This window comes from Tenrec ecaudatus, chromosome 5, assembly GCF_050624435.1.
Source record: "Tenrec ecaudatus isolate mTenEca1 chromosome 5, mTenEca1.hap1, whole genome shotgun sequence".
NCBI lineage: Eukaryota > Metazoa > Chordata > Mammalia > Afrosoricida > Tenrecidae > Tenrec > Tenrec ecaudatus.
Window position 1 is genome coordinate 90823422 of NC_134534.1, and position 19328 is coordinate 90842749.

The 19328-nt window shown below is 48.6% G+C and overlaps 1 protein-coding gene across 2 annotated transcripts in view; it reads right to left on the bottom strand.

Annotated features, from left to right (window-relative positions):
* The window catches only part of PHF2 (PHD finger protein 2), a 114007-nt gene extending 104073 nt beyond the window's left edge, over nucleotides 1-9934 (bottom strand). For both annotated transcript variants that reach the window (XM_075549739.1, XM_075549738.1), the window contains exon 1: nucleotides 9657-9934. In XM_075549739.1, the coding sequence (XP_075405854.1) occupies nucleotides 9657-9754 (98 nt within the window). In that variant the 5' untranslated portion in view covers nucleotides 9755-9934. The remainder of the gene's footprint in view (nucleotides 1-9656) is intronic.
* Between the last annotated feature and the right edge of the window lie 9394 nt (nucleotides 9935-19328).

A 19328-nucleotide genomic window follows, 5' to 3' on the forward strand; every position in this document is an offset into this window, starting at 1 on the left:
AAGACTTGTATGCAAACAAGCAACCATCTAAATGAGGAGTCAACTAGGCCCTCATGGAAGAAGCACACCTGCTTGTTAGATCCAAAAATGACAAAAACAAATTTCAAATATGATGAAGAGAAAAGTCTGAGAGCTTCAATTATGAACACCCAATTTGTAGAAGGCCATGGAAAACAGTGGGAGCCCAACTCTAGCAGCAGATTAAGCCACTGGCAGATCCCCTCTAGCCACAGGCAAGGATCTCAAAGAGCCTTACCATCAGATAGGGATCATTGTAATAATCTTGAATTATGCTGGCTCAAATATGATACTTGGCCAGTTGATCCCCCCTCTTGACCTAACCTGAATTTTTTCTAGGTGCAAGTATAACTTGCTTGTTACATGACAAAAAATTTCTTCCCTGGCTTTTTAAAATATTAATGGTGGTCTTTTCTTTCTTACTCATTATTTCTATTTTTACCTTTAGATAATTATTATTTTATCCTTATCACTTTATTTCAGTTTTGCTTTTGTTGTTTCTGTTGGGTTTTGTAGTCTGTGAAGCACAGGAGTGGCTGCATAGAGATGATGACTGATGCAAGTATTTATGGGGATGAAGGCATGGGGAGTGGGAGATAGGGACGGTGAGGGGATTTCCGGAGTGAACAATGAATGCTGGAGTGGGGAGGGGGCACTAGAACTGATTGTGGTTACACAGCTCACTTTAAAGGCGATTTAACCTTGAAAAACAAAGTTCTAAAGTTGAATGTGGAAATGATTGTAAAATTCTTTTTGATATGATTGAACTAGTGAATTGTATGATATGTGGATCATGTGCCAATAAAACTGTGAAAAGCAAAAGAACATGCCTATTGGACAGGGTAGAACTGCTCCTGTGAGTTTCTGAGACTGTAACTCGTTGCGGCAGTATAAAGTCCCACATTTCTCCTGAAGAACAGCTAGCAGTTTCAAACTAGTGACCTTGCAGTTACCATCCCAATGCATAACCACTAAGCCACCATGACTCCTTGTGTGTGTTCTACTCCACAAATGAGAGAGAGAGAGATCATAGTCTTGAAAACCCTCGTTTTCTTACTCATCAGATCTTAACATTGATCTGAGTAGTTACAAAAAGCAGAAAAGTAAAATTGAAACTGACTTCAATGCTTTGGTGGCACATGGGCTACTTTCAAACAAAACAGAAAAGAAATGAAAAAGAAAGGCAGCATCAAGATTAGGAGCAAAACTCATCAACAATCTGCAATATGCAGATTCTTTAAAAACGGAAACTCACTGCCATCTAGTCAATTCTGACTCAGTGAGACCCTATAAGACAGAGTAGAACTGCCCTGTGAGTTTCCAGGACTGGAATTCTTTACAGGCGCAGAAAATCTCATCTTTCTTCTATGGAACAGCTGGTAGTTTCAAACTGCTGGTCCTGTAGTTAATATGCAGATTACTCAACCTCATTTACCAAAAATGAATAAGAAGACTTGATCAAAGATCAATATAGATTATATCTCCACATAATGAAAACCTAAATCTTCAATACTGGACCAATAAGCAGTATCATGATAAAAGGAGAAAAGATTGATGTTGTCAAGGATTACATTTTGCTTGGATCCATAATCACCTCTCATGAAAGCAACAGTCAAGAAATCTTAGGATATGTTGCACTGAGAAAATCTGCTGCAAAAGATCTCTTTAAGATATGTCTTTTACTCACCCAATATGCACGCAAGGATTCCTGGTGGGGTAGTGGTTACATGTTGGGCTGCAAACCACAAGGTATGCGGCTCAAAACCACCAGATGCCCCTCAGGAGAAAGACAGGCTTTCTACTCCCATAAAGAGTTACCGTCTCTGAAACCCACAGGGCAGTTCTATCCTGACCTATGAGTCAGAACTGACTCCTTGTCAGTAAAAGTGTGCATATAAAAACTGGACAACAAATAAGAAAGATTGAAGAAGAATTGATGTATTTGAATATTGAATATACCAAGGACGCCCAGAAAAATTAGCAAATCTGTCTTGGAAGAAAAAGAAGAGTCAGCCAGCATGCTCCTTAGAAGCAAGGTGACAATACTTTGTCTCCAGTGCTTTGGACATGTTTTGGATAATGGTAGGAGGAATCATTAACAGAAGGCTAATATGCACGGTAAAGTAGAGGGTCACTGAAAAAGAGGGAGCCCCTCAACGTGATGGACTGACATAGTAGATGAAACACTTAAGTTCAAAAACAGCAAAAGTTGTGAGGATGGTGCAGTACTGGGCAATGTTTTCATTTTGTTGTACATGGAATTAGAACAAAGACAAACACTTCACAGCTATGTGCCCATGTTTATGGCTACCTCTTCCAGATGTTTAGGGATCAGAGGTTCTAGGATTTACAGATTGTCAGCTTTAATTATCCAGATTTTAGTTTTGAAAGTTTGGCATCTGGCAGGTCCCTATTTCCTTTCCTAGTGCGTGATCACACATATGAAGGGGCTTTTAAGTTTGTGGAAAGTGCAATAGAAAGATATAGAAGTCCCCCTTGAAGAAATATACGCACACATACATATAAACATGCACACACAGTCATGCATCCATATAAACACATGTACAAACACATTTATATACACACACCATTCTTACATACTCAGGTTGGTCAATGACTGGCCAGAACTGCTAAGCACTGGCTCAGAGCCCCATTCAATGCCACTGGGTATCTGTGAGGTCTGAGGATTCCCATAATTGGCTTTTGTCCCAAGGAGCTGTGGGTTGGGTGGGATGGAAGCACACAAAAGTCAATGCAGTCGAAGGTGCTTCCCTGACAGCGAGGACACAGAGGCTCGAATGGACACAATTGGGAGGGATTCATTCAAGGCACAGATTAACTCTATGTGCAGAACGTTTCCAGAATCCAATCCCTTCCCCGACCTCATTGACATCCCTTCCCTCTGGCCGCCATCCTTGTCCTCAACTGTGCCCATAACAGCCAGACCCAAGCCTGACCATGACCCATATGCCCCCAATCTGATGTCCCTGCCATCTGTTCTCTCTCCCTCACAGTATATATAGAGCACTGAGTTTCATTTATACGAGGCCTTTCTAGCCCTGACTTTGTAATTCTGCCAGAAATCAACAAACAGTCTGCCCTGGGACTGATCTATTTTGCTCAGCTTGCCAGGATTGGTCCTTTCACTAGTTGAAAAGGTGGTAGGTAAATCCACTCCTAATAAGATTCAGCAATTTACAGGGAGTAGTCAATGTGCAGTCTTGCTGAGAGGACCATGCCTTGAAATTATATAAGCAGCCAACCCCACAGAGGTTTTCAACCTCATACAGGTTTTGAAAGAGGTGAGAGAAACCTCAAGACCAAAAAGAGTCTGTTGTAGACCTGGAGCACCTTCATGGAAAACCTCCTAAAAGAGCCACAATATGGGTTCAGGACTGAGACAGTGAAGACAGTAAACAATAAGCCCCAAAGAGCCGAATGGCAGGGACTTCCACTGAGAGCCTCGGACGCCCTCGTGGCAGAGTGCAGAAAAGCTAGATGACTGAAAAGGCCCTGCATAGCTAAGTAGGCTATTATACTGGCTATGAGGTAGGCCAGATTTGGGGGTAAGGGGGGGAGAGTGATGGCAGAGAGTCCTGACAGCAAAAAGGCCAAATAAAAGAAAGCAGAGAACAAATAGGGCTAAACTGGCTGCTACACCAGGCATGAACTAGGTCTAGGAGCCAGTTAGTAGCAGAAAAGTCCGACAGCAGCTAGCAGATAAGAGAACTGTCCACCTTGAAAGGTGTCCTGCACTGAAGAAGGAAGGGGTGTGCTCTCCACTTTGGTGGAGCCTTCTAGATCTTGTGAAGGTATTTTCTGACCTTGATCCAACTGTTCCTATTACTTCCAAGTTTATCTTAGTTCTCAGTTGCAGCCTGTTATGGCCATAATAAGTCACATAACTGTTGGATCTGTTCTGTTTGGCCAGTAGAACAAATTATAGAACCCAACAAAGCAGTAGAGAATACCACGGTCCTGATGGTTGAAGTCCAAAATGGTGAAGTTAGAGAGTGGAGATATAGCTGACCTGCACCTACCTCATAGGTGCAACCTTGGGACTGACCAGGAATCTTTTCCTTCATGAAGTTAGGCAATTCCTTTCACCACATTACAGTATGTTACTCATATCTCATGATGCTGCTGTGAAACTCTCTAATCAAGTTCCCTAGGAGAAACCCACAAACTGACAAGGAGTCTATTCTGTTACCAACATTGAGCCTCACACAGAATAGATGAGCAATGAGTATTCACTGAGAAACAAAGGAAACTTTTGTCACTGAAGGTATTTGCACATCAACTCAGGTTGTAAACCCTTTAAAATCAATTTTACCAAAAGTCTTGAAAATCCAATAGAAGCAGACAGGACCATAGGACCAGCCCCACCATGAGACACGACATCCCTCAATAACCCATAGCGCTTCCAGGGACAACACTAGAGGCACAGCGTAGGAATTGTGCCCAATCTGACGGTACCACACCAGGGCAAAGCACTAAGGTGTGCAACAAAGCAGCAAGGGGAGCAAAGCAATGAAGTCCCTGGGGGAATATTAAAAATAGACCTTGGGGCCAGGGTGTGGCACCCTCTCAGACACTCCTAAAGGTCAATGGACAGACCCTTGAACATCTATCTATAGGCTTTTCTTTTTCTGATGGTTTTTGTTGTTTTGTTTTGCTCTTGTGTTGTTTTGGTTTTGTGCTTACTATTGTCTCTGCATGTCTATCTGGATAAGATAGGCTGGATAAACAATCCAGAGGAGAAAAAAAAAAACAGGACCAATGGTTCCTGGCTGACAAAAGGGGGGCGGGCAGGGGAAAGGAAATGGGTGTTAACAAACCCAGGGACAAGGGAACAACAAGTGAGCTAAAATCAATGGCGAGGAGGGCATAGGATGCCTGGTAGGGCTTGCTCAAGGGCAGTGTAACTGAGAGGAATTACTGAAACCCAAATGAAGACCAAAAATGATAGTGGAACAAGAGGAAAGTAAAAGGAAATAGAGGAACTAGAAGGCAATGGGCATTTACAGAGGTCTAAAAACAGGCATATACATATGTAAATATATTTTATATAATAGGGAAATAGATCTGTGTACATATATTTATAGGTTTAGTATTAGGTAGCCGATGGACATTGGGCCTCTACTCAAGTATTTCCTTAATGCCAGAACACTTTGTTCTAATAACCTGGCATTCTGTGATGCTCACCTTCCCAACATGATTGCTGAAGGCAAAATGTGTGCATAAGCAAATGTGGTGAAGAAAGCTGATGGTGACCAGCTATCAAAAGATATAGTGTCTAAGATCTTAAAGGCTTGAAGATGAACAAGCAGCCATCTAGCTGAAAAGCAACATAGCCTACATGGAAGAAGCATACCAGCCTGTGTGATCATGAGTTGTCAATGGGATCAGGTCATCAAAGACCTAGAACAAAAATCATATCATTGTGAATGAGGGGGAGCACAGAGTAGAGACCCAAAGCTCATCTGTAGACAACTGGACACCCTTACAGAAGGGTCACAAGGAAGAGTCGAGGTAGTCAGGCGTGGCTGCAGTATAGCACAGATGAAACATACACCATTCCTCTAGTTCTTTAAGGCTTCCTCTCCCCACCCCCACTATCATGACCCCAATTCTACCTTTCAAATCCGACGAGACCAGAGCATGTACACGGGTACAGATAAGAGATTGGAAACACAGGGATTCCAGGGCAGAAAAATCCCTCAGGACCAATATTGAGAGTAGCGATACTGGGAGGGGAAGGAGATGGTGGGAGGAGAAAGGGGGAAAGAATCACAAGGATCTCTACATATAATCCCCTCCCAGGGGGACACAACAGAAAAGTGGGTGAAGGAGACATCAGTCAGTGCAAGACATGAAAAGATAATAATAATTTATAAATTATCAAGGGTTCGTGAGGAAGAGAGGGTGTGGGATGGAAAGGAGTTGATACCAAGGGCTCAAGTAGAAAAAAAATGTTTTGAAAATGATGATGGCAACAAATGTATAAATTGACTTGACACAATGGAGGGATGTATGGATTGTAATAAGAGTTGTTACAATAAAATGATTTAAAAAGAGAGCTTGAGAGTCCAGTAGAAAATGAGTGCCAAGTAGCTAAGATTTAAACTGTTCTACTTTCATGGAATCATTCCTATTCACCAAACATATAAATTCCTCGAATTAGGCCCGTGGCCGGTTATAGAAGGTCAGTAACCAAGAACCATTCTAAAATCAGCTCTACAGGTAAAGAGCACAACACGGAGCCCAGTTTCCTTCTTCGGAGACACAACAAGGCACAAGATGTGTTTGGCCCAGGAGCTTTGCACAAGGATGGCAGGTCCCTAACCAATAGCAAGGCCATGAACCTTGAGAGGGAATAGATCCCTCCAGCTTCTGCCTCTCAGGACCTGCCACAAAAGTTACCCTTTCTGGATCAAAGTCCACTTTCCCAAGCCTGCACTATTTATTGAAGGCTGGCTGGTCTGAGCATTTGTTGGCCCCAGGTGTAGCCAGGTAAGGAGGACTCTTGCATGAATTAAGCGATGAAGCAACTGAGGCAAAGCCCTCTCATGCAGGGGAGGAGGGGGGAGTCATGCATCCTACTCTAGGGCCAGACACTTGTTCAGGGAATGAGCTTTGAAGGAACCCACTGTCAGCTCACACCACCAGAGTGGTGTGAAAATAGGTGGAAGGGGATGCTTTTAGGACTTCCTGCTGAGGGCAGGCATCCTAGAAGCTCGCTCTGCCCTCCAAAAGGGGCTGTTCCCCTCACATTCTCAGCTGCAGACAGCTCTAGCAAAACCTGGCCACTGGGAGAGGGGGTAGCCCTCAGGATCATCACTTCCCGCTCTCCCTAAAACAACTTGCAAGAGGCATGTGGACATGGACAGGTGCATTGCTGAAACAATATGTGTTTATTTTTATAGTGATTGTCTATGGTAAGTCATACTAATTTTTTTATTTCAGGGAATGATGAAAAGTTTGCTTAGAAAAACCTCACAACAGGAATAAGGACACATGACAATAAAATGCAATATGGGATCCTGAAAGGGTTTTAAGAGGAAAACATAGTTACATTCATTTTAATAAAATCTTTATCTAAATGATTTATTTCTGGAATTTGGCCAGTCAAACGAGTCATAGTTTTGATAATGGCACCAGGTTTTGTCAAGATCATTAGCATTAGAATGTGGATAAAAGACATAGGGAAACTGGACTATTTTTGAAACTCTTCTGCTAAGACTAAAATGATTTCAAAATAGGGGTTTTAAATATTAAGATTTAGAAGAATGAGCGGAAACATTAAAGCATATGAAAAGGTAGCCGCACAGGTGTTGTGCACATCTGGCAATAATCCACAGGCCCTCCAGGAATCCAGAGTTTGAGAAGCTCATACTTTCATTTACAGGACTCTTCTCCCCATTACTGTCCCTGTCCTGATTTACACAAGGGGAAGAGTTGCCAGCAAGCTTTCTGACCTCAGGCTCCACTTTGAAAAAGTGACATTTGACCAGGTATATGAGAAACTGTCTCTGAGAGCAGAGGAGAAACATATCCCCCCCCGCCCCCCCCCCCCCGCTTAGATACCAGGATCATCCCCTGGTGAAACTGTTCTATAACTAATTAAATATGTTTTGATCAAATCCAAGCCATCGATAGTACATAAAAATTTAGAAGATATAGTCACTCCCATAACGTAATCTTTAAGGAATCAAGACACATCACACCTCCCTGTCTCTGCCTGGTCCAATAGAGCAAATAAAACCAGACTATTCCCAGGCACTCTCTCCTTCCCCAACCCTCAAGTACTTTAGTACCTTGGACAATTCATCTCAGAGTGGGCCTCCCATTCCCAACTCCGTTAAGAACGTCTGCTTGCTTAGAAAGAAACTTTCCCATCTTCTTCAGCATGGGCACTAGGAAGTCTACGCGAGGGGCCTGTTTGTAGGGCCGGGCCCCTCGGGCCACTTCGGGTCAGAAGCATCCTCAAGGACCTAACAGGCTCATCTCTGATCCAGCGAGGCTTCCAAGAGAGCAGTTATGGCTGTGCATATGGGCACTGATCTGGGCAGAGCCCACACTCAAAATTCAGTCACCACTCTTCAGGTGACCTCCACCATCCTGCCCATCCTAGGGAGGCAGCAGGGTGTCCTCACTGAGTGTCCAACCACTGTCCTTGTTTCAGCAGGGGGCCAGGCCCAAAGCAGGGCTGAAAAGTGGGTCCTGCCACACCTTAGTCACCTGTTTCCCTCACAGTGAACTGGGAAGGCTAGATAGAATACAAGTGCAGTCTACTTTAGGAGCTACTGGCCAATCTTGGAGACCCATGTTTAAAGCTAGCAGGAGCATCTCCTCCTGGCAGGATGGATCAGAGATCTCACCACTGTCTTGTCCCTTTCCCCCTCGTCCTGCTCCTGGGGTCCGAAATGACAGCCCCAGAGTGGCCAGCTCTGTCTGGCCAGCCCTGCTGAGTCCTTCCTGGGCCCAAATAGCCCACGGGCAAAGTTGGATGCAAGAAAACCTGTTGGAGCAGTTTGGGTGCAGTGTCACCTCCTCTTCCTCCTTCTCCCTTGCCGTCTGGGTAGAAAGGGGCCTAGGCTTTTGAAAACTAGGCGTGTTGCCAGGTCAAGGCCAAAAGAGCTGGGCGTTCAGTCTCTCCTTCACCTGCCCCCACCGCACTCCTCCTTCGAGATAAAAAGATCGAGACAAAACCCGAATGTCCTTCTCTGAAACAGAGAAGAGGAATGGAGGCAAAGTGGCGGCAGCGGCAGCGGCAAACCAGCACCACCGCTCACGCAGACCAAATCTGTCACCAACATCCCTGACCCTGACGGCAGTGTGTCCGGTCTCCCACCGACCCAGAAACCCAGGTCCCGGGAGCTCACAGGCCTGGCGGAGGGTGGGCGCGCCCCCCCTCGGACCCCCTGCACTCTGCTCCGCTGCTAGGAGCTGCACGGGGCTGGCAGCGCGTCCGCTTCCTCCAGCCCAGGCCGGCCCGACCGAGCCCTCGCGGGGAAAGTTCCTGCAACTTCACAGGAAGAAGCGACAGCACCGGGAGCGGGAGCTGCTGGGCCCGGGCCTGGGCCTGGGGCCCAGGCGCCCGGACCGCCGCAGCCTGCTGCGTCCAGCGGCTCCCGGGCCGGCCCGGCCGATCCGCCGACACCCCCAACTTAGAGTCGGGCGCCGTGCTGGGCTGCGGCCCTGGCCGCTCGGCCCCGGCTGGCCTGCAGACGGAGAGCGACGCCCGGGCTCCCGGCCCGGGTCGCGGAGCTCCGGGCCTCGGCTTTTGTGCGCGATCGCCCAGGGTCGCCCGCCCAGGCTCCGCTCGGGTGCGACGCCCAGCCCCGGGGCCCAGCGGCGGCCGCGTCCCCCGCCCCACGCCCCCGGCACAAAAGGTGGCGCGGCCTGACCGACAGCGCCAGCGGCCCCGGGCGCCTCCCACCCCCAGCTGCAGGCGAGCAGCCCGGGCACCGGCCGCCGCTGCCATTGCTCGCGGCGTCCCCGGGCAGGGCCTGCGGGGCAGGCGCAGGCAGCCGCGGACGCGAAGCGGGTCCGCGCGGGGGCTGGCTTGGGGCCGGGCCGGGCCTGGCGGCAGGCACCGCACGGGCCCAGGCGGGGACGCCATGCCGTCGGCTCACCTGCCGTGGAACCAGTCCTTGCAGGCGTCGCACTCGATCATGAAGCGGGTAACGTCGTAGGGGAGTCGGCAGATGCAGTACACAGGCACCGTCGCCATGTTAGCTGCGCCGCGCCGCCGCCTCCGGCTCGCTTCGCCGCCGCCGTGCTCAGCGCCGCGGGCAGCGGCCTCGGGCCCAGGTCGGCCGCGGCGGGCGGGCGGGCAAACGGGCGGGAGATGAGGGCCGGAGCGCCGCCTCAGCCGCCGCCGCGGCCGCTCAGGCGGGTGCCGCCGCCGCCGCCGCCGCCGCGCTGGGAGGGAGGGCGGGCGGGTGGACGCTGCCGACAAACAGGCTCCCGCCCGGCGCGGGGCGCCAGAGGCCACACAATGCCGCCGCGCCGAGCCCGCGCGGCTCCGGCGGGGCTGCTCGGGGGCGCAGTGGCGGGAGCCCAGGGCCGGCGGGGCGGGGGCGCCGGGCGCGAGTGTGCGCGGGGAGACGGGGCTGCGCGCGGAGACACAAAAGGGAGAAGGACACGCGGGGGCGGCCCCGTCGGCGGCAGGGAACCGCGGCCCCGCCGAAGGGACCCCCCGGTCGCCGCGCGGCCTCTACGTCAGCGGCCCTGGTGGCGCCGCCTCCGCGCCCCGCCCGGACCTCCCCGGTTCCGCTCCGGCCCAGGCTCGCGCGGCTCCCAGGCCCGGGCCACCGAACGGGCCGGGAGCGCGAACCGGAAGCGGCGGCGGCGGGCGCCAGAGCCCGCCGAGCCCCGGGAACGGTGGGCCGCGGAGCCCGGCTCGGGCGGCTGGGCGGGACTGGGTCGGCGGTTCGGCCACCCAGCCCATACCAACGTCGGGGCCTTAACTCTGTGGCTGCGCGGCGACCGGAGACCGGCCAGGGCCACGCAGGGGAGTGCCCTGGTCGGGAGCCTGCCGCCCCCTGCCCTCCTGCCCGTTCCGGCCGGTGCCTGGCTCAGAGCCTCCCGTGGGCGCCGTCCTCGCCCCCGTTCCCGATTGCAGACGGCCTGCTCTCCCTCCCGCGACCCCAGCCCCAGGCCGTCACCCTCTGGGGCCGCAGCCCAGGCCTGCAGTGGGATCCCGGATGCTCAGCCTGCGCGCAGAGGACCAGAATCTGGGTCCCCTGGAGAGCGCATTCGCCTGGGGTCCACTCACTTAAGAGGGACTGAGCCCCTGGAAGGAGTCTCTCCAGAACTCCCGGGACCTGACCGGGAACCTATGAAATGAATGAAAGCAGTCCGTCTCTCAGAAAACCCTGCCTGGTGGCAGCAAGGGTGTGAGATTGGGAGCGATGCTGTTGGGGCTGCCCTGGCACCAGCAGCAGCAGCTGAAGCCCTGAAAATGGTCCCCGAGGCCACCTCTGATGTTGGACCTTGAAAGGCCCCCAACTTTGAGGGATCTTAGGCCCCTCCCCCTCTTGCATCTGTAGGGACCCAAGCTATTGGGCCACTCACTACTGCAGGGCTGCAGAGGTGTTAATGAGAAAACTGCCCTGCTGACCTCTAACCCCTGTGCTTCATGTCCCCAGCGTACCCCATTCCCCATCAGCACAATCGGCATAATGCTAGGTGTGCCGGTAAACATAGAATTCCAGATTCTCCAGAAGAAAAGTGCCTTGAAGGCCACCAGGTGAAGCCACCCCCACCGGCATCTGACCAAAATTCCTTGATTACACACCCCTCCAGAAAAAAAACAAAAACTGCCATAGAGTCAGTGCTGACTCATATCAACCCCCTGTGGGTTTCAGAGACTGTAACTGTCCTGGCGTGGAATGCCCGCAGAGCTGCTGGTAGTTTTCAACTGCCGACCAAGTGATCACAGCCCAACACTAACCACTCGGGCTCTTTTCCCCTTCAGAGGGATTGGCAATTCAAATTCAATGACAGCCTGCCCTCTTACTGAGTCTGAATCTACTCTACATTATTTGCCACCCACCTCCAACCACCGCCCAGCAGGTTCAAGGAAGTGTCCTTCTTTAGGGGTCTGGCCTGGGTGGCGGTTGCTTGAGGCAAATGAGGAAGTGAGATCCCTACCCTACACCTCAGGGAACTGTTCATTCTGGAGTAAGGGCGCCTTGCCTTAAAGTGGTTCACCTCCTGAGGGCAGCTCTGATGATCCTTTACATACAAAGGTTCTGGGAAAAAATTGCAAATGAAGCTGTCATTCACAATCAACATCTTGTTGTGAATTAGTGCAGATGGGGATCTCAGCAGAAGTGGCAGGAGAGAGACTGAAGAGAGGTGCTGAAGGGGAGTGGGAAGGTAGGCCTCGGCAGCAAAACAGAGACAATGGAAATGTGCAGATTTGTAGTGGGACACTAATCTAGAATGTTCTGGGGGCAATTTGGGTGTAGGGAGGCACTCTGGATGGCAAGTCAATTCTACTTCCTTATAAATAAATAATAATAGTTGACAATGCCTACTAATTCTTTATAAGGATTTGCGAGTGTTAAATATCATATTTGTAAAGTACTTAGCATATTACCTGGATCGTGGTAGCTATCATTACACAGTCAACACTCACTTCCTGTTAGGGAGACATTATTGCATGATTTTACAGAAGTGAAAACGGGTTTAAATGCCTAGCCAGAGGGTTGAGTGGTTCAACGGAGGAGTGAAGAACTCGACTTCTCCCATATGTGGGTCTGTGCTGTGTGCCTTGGCACTGTGATCATTGCCCTTTTACCCTCCCCCCAAACCAAACAGGCCCTGACCTCTGCAGTGCCTCTCTGTTCACCGGGCCCACCCCCATCCCATGCCCACTCTCTGATGGGCTTCTGGCCTTCAGCCATGACCACCTGTAGTTACTGCTATACTTGATGTTGAGGGTCTGTCACATTATTCAAATACTTTCAGCCTTTCGCTAGCAGTCAAATAGATCAAGGATTCTAGGGACTCCACACCCTGTTTCTGTCTGATTCCTCCCATGATCCCAGTGTTCTCCCTCTCCCAAGAAAACCTTTCTTTTCTCTGCCTCCTTCCATCCCTGCCATCTCTCTCCTTGCCTCATTTACTTAACATATATTTATTGAGCATCTACTGAATATGTATGCCAGACAGTGTTAGCGGAGTCCGTGTGTTGTGGAATATGCCTTCTCATGGGCCAAGTGGAGGAGGAGGAGGACACAGTGCTATGTTAAAGGCTGGCACACAAGAGAGAGTATGGAATGCAGTAAGGGTTAGTCAGAACCCTGACCCCCCCCGACCCACCAAAGGGACCTGGGGAGAGCAACCACAGGCCTGAGACAGCATAGAAGGCCAGAAAGTAAGCAAGCTCTTTCATGCCTGGCATTCAGAGGGAGGAAACCGGGTGCAAGCCAATGCAGTTTAGATTTCAGAACTGCAGCTTTCTCTTTAGTCTACTGTGCTTGAACTCTCACATCCTGTCTCATGCTCAGGGGCTTTTCTCTTGTTCCTTTGCTTCTACATTTGCTGCCCAAATCCTCCCGCTCTTCAGGGGAAGCTTAAATCCCATATTCAGTGGTCTACAAGTACCAAGACCGCATCACAGATTCCCCAGTGACTTGGCATGACGCAGGTATAAATCAGGTGGCTCATAGCTGTCCTGTCCCCTCCAGCTCCAACAGGAGACCTCGACACACTATTGAAAACCTCTTGGACACAGATGTCTCTTCACAGGCACACATCCACTCATTTGTTCAGCAGATTGGACTGAAGGCCAGGTGCAAGTTCACAAGGAAGACACGTGGCAACTTCTGGAAGCTCATATGGCAGCCTCGGACACAAGTACTTAATCGCCTTTACATTGTAGTAAATGCTACCAGGACCCGGTGAGACCTGAAGAAGCATGTGATGGCTGGTAGAGAAGGGTAGGGGGGGGGGGGTCAGAGAAAGCCCCCGAGTGAATTACTAGGTAAAAATAATTTTTAAGACTGGATACATCAATCAGATACCATGAACTGAAATAAAATGGGCCCTGCAAATGGAAGTGGTTTTGATGGCCTCCCATGTCGGGCAGTGCCATGCGGTGGCTTTGGGAATGGGGTCTGCAGAGCCTGTCCTCCAGCGCCAAAGACCGGGATTGTGTTTGGGAGCATGGCGCGGCAGGAAGGCAGAGGCAGTGCCAGGGAAGACGCCCCTGTAGGAGATAGCTTGTTACTCCAGAGATAGCTCAGCTGCCAGGAAACTGATTCTAAGTGGCCTTCTGGAACACCGCCTCACAGAGGTGGCTTTAACTTTTGCTGAAAGTTCAGAGTTCCTGGAGGTAACCATTCACCATGGAGTAGTGGTGTACATGTTGGTGGGGGTGAATGCACAGCCAGTAATGGGACAGGCATTCTGGGCAGAGAAGCTGCTGTGATACTTTGGTGGGGGAGACCAGAGAGAGCTTGGCACAAGGTATACACCTTATATTTTTATGACAGATGAGTTCATTAGTGCAAAGAAAATCCTAAGAGTGGATTCAAGTTGATCCCATCCACAATTCCTTTCCAGAATGTACCACATTCCATAGGGAACTTCTTAAATACTCTGGGTTTTTCTGGTTGAGATTCCAAGTATGTCATTCTTGTGTTCTTGTTTACATCTGGAGGCTTGGGATATGTGGAAAGAGACCAGATATTTTATGGCCCAACTGTGACATTTTCTTAGAATACTCACTGCCATCAAGTCGATGCCAACTCAGTGACCCTCTATGACAGGGTAGAACTGCCCCTGTGAGTTTCCGAGACTTTTCCAGTAGAAAGACTTGTCTTTGTCTCAAGGAGTGGCTGGTTTCAAATCGCTGAACTTGCAGTTAGCAGCCCAATGTGAAACCACTAGGCCAAGGATACTGTTAATAACACACTAGGGACAAACAGGCAGAGAATAATGCTCCGTGACTCATGGGTTGGTCTATAGAGTGGACATGTGCACACTGAAATGCACACCATCGAGGATGTCTCTGGTAGGAGCACCTGCCATTGTGATAAGCTGATATATTGATAGGCCAGGGTGCCAGGCACTGTTGGGCACATCTCACTAGGCTGCCCTGATGGGTCTTCCAGGGTTTAGAGGTTTTGACATCTCCCTTCTACCCACACCCCACATAAATTTCAATTACTCTGCACTTTTCCTTCATAGAATTTATTGCAATTGTATTTTTTAACTTTAATTTCTGTGGGCCCATTTGTGCTTATGTGCTCTTATTATGGTAAACCTCTTTAGGGGGTTGAGGGGGTAGTGCGTTTCTATTTTATTCACAACTGTATCTTCAGCAGTGCCACACTGCCTGCCCTTGGTAGAGCTCTTCAGAAAAGATGGGGGACCCAGGAGGCTGTATGAGATCATTGGAGGCCTTATTTAAAATGCAGAGTTTGGGGGACATTTGTTTAGACCCCTTGGCCAAATATCAACATAGGCCCCTTAGCCAGAGAATCCCCAAGTGACTCATTCCAGAGAGGACCTTCCATGTTCTGGTTAGCCAGGGTCACTCCCATCACTGTGTAAGGTGTGAAGGACAAACAAGGTATGTGCGCAACACGGAGGCAAGTCATACCTGTGAAGAGTCAGAGTCTGCTGATGATGGTCCTGCTGTGGATTCAAATACCTGCACAGCATGCTGGCTCCAATCAGGAGTTAAGGAGGTGCAAATGCAAAGCCTCTCTTTGTGGGAGCCATGAAAGGTCACCTATGGCCTGTGCTGTCATGGGGCCTACTTTTACCATGTGTGACAGGATGGAGGTCATTAGGACAGCACAAAGTGAGCTGATGGATGACAAGCTCAGCAGCAAAGAACCATTCTCTTGGGATGCAATGGTCACCAGCAATAAATTCATATGTTGAGTTGGCTTCAACTCCATGTGAATGAGATTGCCTGGTCTATAATCTTTGACATGTTTGAGCCCATTGTTGTGGCTATTTGTTTGTTTTTAATGACCCTCTACCAACCAGGATGTCCTTCAAAAGGATTGAGAGTTAAACAAAACAGGGAGAGCCATTCCGAAGGGTGTTCTCCATAATGAAAGAATATGCACCATAATCTCTACCCCAGAAAGGGCAAGAGCACACTTGTTTTGAGGTGGAAGGAAGCTCCCAGGGTAGAAGTGAGTCCCAGGAGGCCAAGTACACAGAGATTGCTCCACTCAGATGCCAAGAGCAACTCTGAGGGACACGCTCTGAACATGTGAGGGACAGGACTTGAGTCTGCACTCCTACAATTAATAACATGGATGTTGACAAGATTATGAAGACCACTCTTAAGGTAGATGTTGATTTTTGATGCCATAAAAGTGTCCTGAGGAACATTAAAAAGGTTTTATCAATTAAAAGGTGAAGAAATTAAACACAAGAGGGAAAATGTTCTCTAAAAAAAATTTAAAATAAAGATTAAAATGAGAAACCTAATTTTGTCTGTCACTACAAACTGTTGTCATTTGTTTTAGACACATCAGCCATGATTGTTGATACACCAGTGGGGCAGATTGGTTCTCAAACCTGAGGGGGTTGATGTGTGAGGCGGCCAATCTTCATCCTCTTCCTCTGGGGAATCTCGGCCAGTTCATTCTAATACACTCTGCTCAGAAGTACCCTGGGGCTCAGAATTAGAAGTGGAAGGCCCCTGCAGCCACTCTGCAGAAGCCAACGGATTTGACCGAAAGCCTTCAGCAGGGAACATCACACAAAGGTGCTCTAACTTGGCTGTTACCTGTATTCCTTGGGTTTCTCCCCACTCCCAGTCTTTCCATGTAGTCTGAGACTACTTTCTGGATCTCACTGCTAGGTCTCCGCCAGGATGCACTACCGCCGAGACTTCTCCCCAGTCACTACCCATATTCCATTTTCTCTTTTCCAATCTAGAATGTTCATACAGGTGTTCTTCCCCTCTAAAATTTGAATACACAAGGGGGAGTCTGTGACTATCTACACAGGTCACTTTGGGCTTGCTCAAAGGAGACATTCCATCTGCAGGATGGAGTTAATACAAGGGCCCGATGATGTCATCCATGACAGTGCTACATGAATTACTGGCTCAGCACTAGTGGAGTCTACATGACTAGAGTAGAGCATGTAATATGAAATGTTATGAGGAAAAAGTGACAGAATACTTATGTGAAACAAGATTATTTTCTGGAAAAGAACGCACACATTGCAAAGGAAAAAGAAAAATGCAGACTTCTAACCAGCGGGCATCTCAGGTTCGAGTGACTGGTTAAAAATTTTTCTCATTGTGGTTATATTTTTAAAACTCATAGCAAACATTACTTTTGAAATGAAGAAGTAATTACTTTTCAAAGTCAAGCTTTTTTATTTCTTCCATTTGAAATAGGCAATGACATCCTTGACCTGAAATTCTTTATCACAGATCTTAACAACCACAACCAACCACTTTACAAGCGTTTCCCTCCGTCAGTTTTGCAGAAGCCAGCATACTCCCCGGGTTTCTTGCGATCATCACCTGTATTCAAGGTGACGTGGGGTTCAGCATCAACTTTCCTAACATAGGCTCATCACAGTTGGATGCAAGCACACAACGCCTATGGTTTTGTTCCACCTGCGAAACGCCTGTGGATAGTAGCAGTCAAGCTGGGAGAGAGTAACTTGCCCAAGAACGCAGCGCTGCCAGGAGCAAGGCTAACACGAGAGTCTAGGCCCTGAACGCAGCCATCTATCCGTTAGTTTATTCAGGCTATCCCAGCAATTCTAGTGATGTGGGCTGAATGGCCTGGGTGTCCTTAGAACTGTGGTAGCATTAACTTTCCAAGGTATCCCTAGGATTGTGGGGTTCTCAGCCTCCTGTGGGCCCACAATCACCTGAAATCCACTCCTGCCTCTCTTCTTTCCGAAGTAGGCACCAACCGCACAGATCCCCAGGAGCAGCATGGAAGACAAGCCCTGAAACTGGAAAGTCTGGATTCCAGATCTGGTCCACAAAACTGAGCACACTTGAACACCGCACTTTCCTTAGGCCCTCGAACCTCAACTGTAGCATTTCGAACTGCGTGCAAGGAACAGGAAAAGGAAAGCAGCCTTTCCACTGGGACTTTATTAACCAGAAATCCACCTCTCCTTCCCTGTTCAAGCCAAAAGGATTAACTTGCTGGTTGTCAAGCAGGGTAGACTGCTTCAGCATCAAACTTGGAAACTTGTGGGGTATTTTGGATTGGCACTACTAGCATCTGATGAGTGTGTACCATATCAAGCCTACAGTCATCAGGTCAATTGACTCATCATGACCCTATAGGATAAGCGACACTGGGTTAGTGGAACTGCCCCTTTTAGGTTTTTGAGATTTGTAAATCGCTATAGAAGTAGGTATCTTCATCTTTCTTCCGAGAGTAGGGGTCAAAGTTGCTAAAGTGAGTCCTCTGGGGCACATACCACGTGTTTGGTATTGAATTAAACCTATGATTTATAACATTAACTTTTTAATCAGTCCTTCCTCGAATGCTGTATTTTAACCCTTCCCTGGCCTCCCTTTGCCTGCTCATCACACAAACCAGGGGCTCAGCAGGTGCTTGAGACACTCAACAGTTCGTGTGTGGGCAGACTGTTGGCTACAAAGACCAAGAGGCGGTACAGGAGGCTGTTCAACAGCAGCTCCATCACACCAAAAGGCACCCTTACCTCACCTTCGAGTGCTAAGAGAGGGGCACTGAGAAAAACCTTTGGGGAAATGAAAATGACTTACCAGAGCAGAATTTAGGGAGGCTTAGAGAAGCATGAGAGAATGGTGGTCTTTTTTCTCTAAAGTTCTACAGCCACATCCTGTAGACGAAGGGATTACATCTACTGTGTCTCTACACAAGACATGTCTAACTAACTTCACTGCTAGTATCAGGAGATTGCTTAGGGCAAGAACACTTGTCAGTACTGGGTGCCAGACCTGCCCTTCAGACCCACCAAGGAACCTCACAGTCATCCACGAACATGCTCACCTGTAACGTGTAGCTTATGTCTAGGTGAAGTACACTGATTTAGAAATGGGACTTGATGGAGAACCGATCCATTAACACTCAGTAAATGATTTTGTTGTCGTTATGCCTTCAATATTACAGCCTGCAGTATGGATTACAACTCAATGTAAGGAAGACCAAAATCCTCACAACTGGACCAATAGGTAACATCATGATAAATGGGGAAAAGACCGACGTTATCGAGGAGTTCATCTTGGTTGGAACCACCATCAATGCTTATGAAAGCAGAAGTCAAGAGATCAAACAATGCACTGCAAATTTGCTGCATGAGACCTCTTTAACATGTTGAAAAGCAAGCATGTTATTTTGAGAACTGAGGTGTGCTTGACCCCCAAGTCATGGTCTTTTCAGTTGCTTCATATACTTGGGAGAGTTAGACACAGAACAAGGAAGACCGAAGAATTGATGCACTGGAATTATGTTGCTGGCAAAGAATAAAGTACGATGGGCTGTCACAAGAACAAATAAATTTGTCGTGGAAGAAATATATCCAGACTCTTCCTTAGAAGCACAGCGAGACTTCTCCCTCACTTTGGACTAGAGAAGGAGATCACGCTTGGTAAAGAAGGCCGGATTAACACAGTTGCTGCGACAATGAGCGCCAATGTAAGAGCATCCTCATGGTGGCACAGGACCAGCCAGTGTTCTGCTCTGTTGTTCATGGGGCAGCTATGAGTCAGAACTAAAATTATGCCTTTGGAAAATTATGCTGGTAATAAAAGCTATGAAGCCTGAAAGATAACTGAGTGTTGACTCGATCCATGCTAT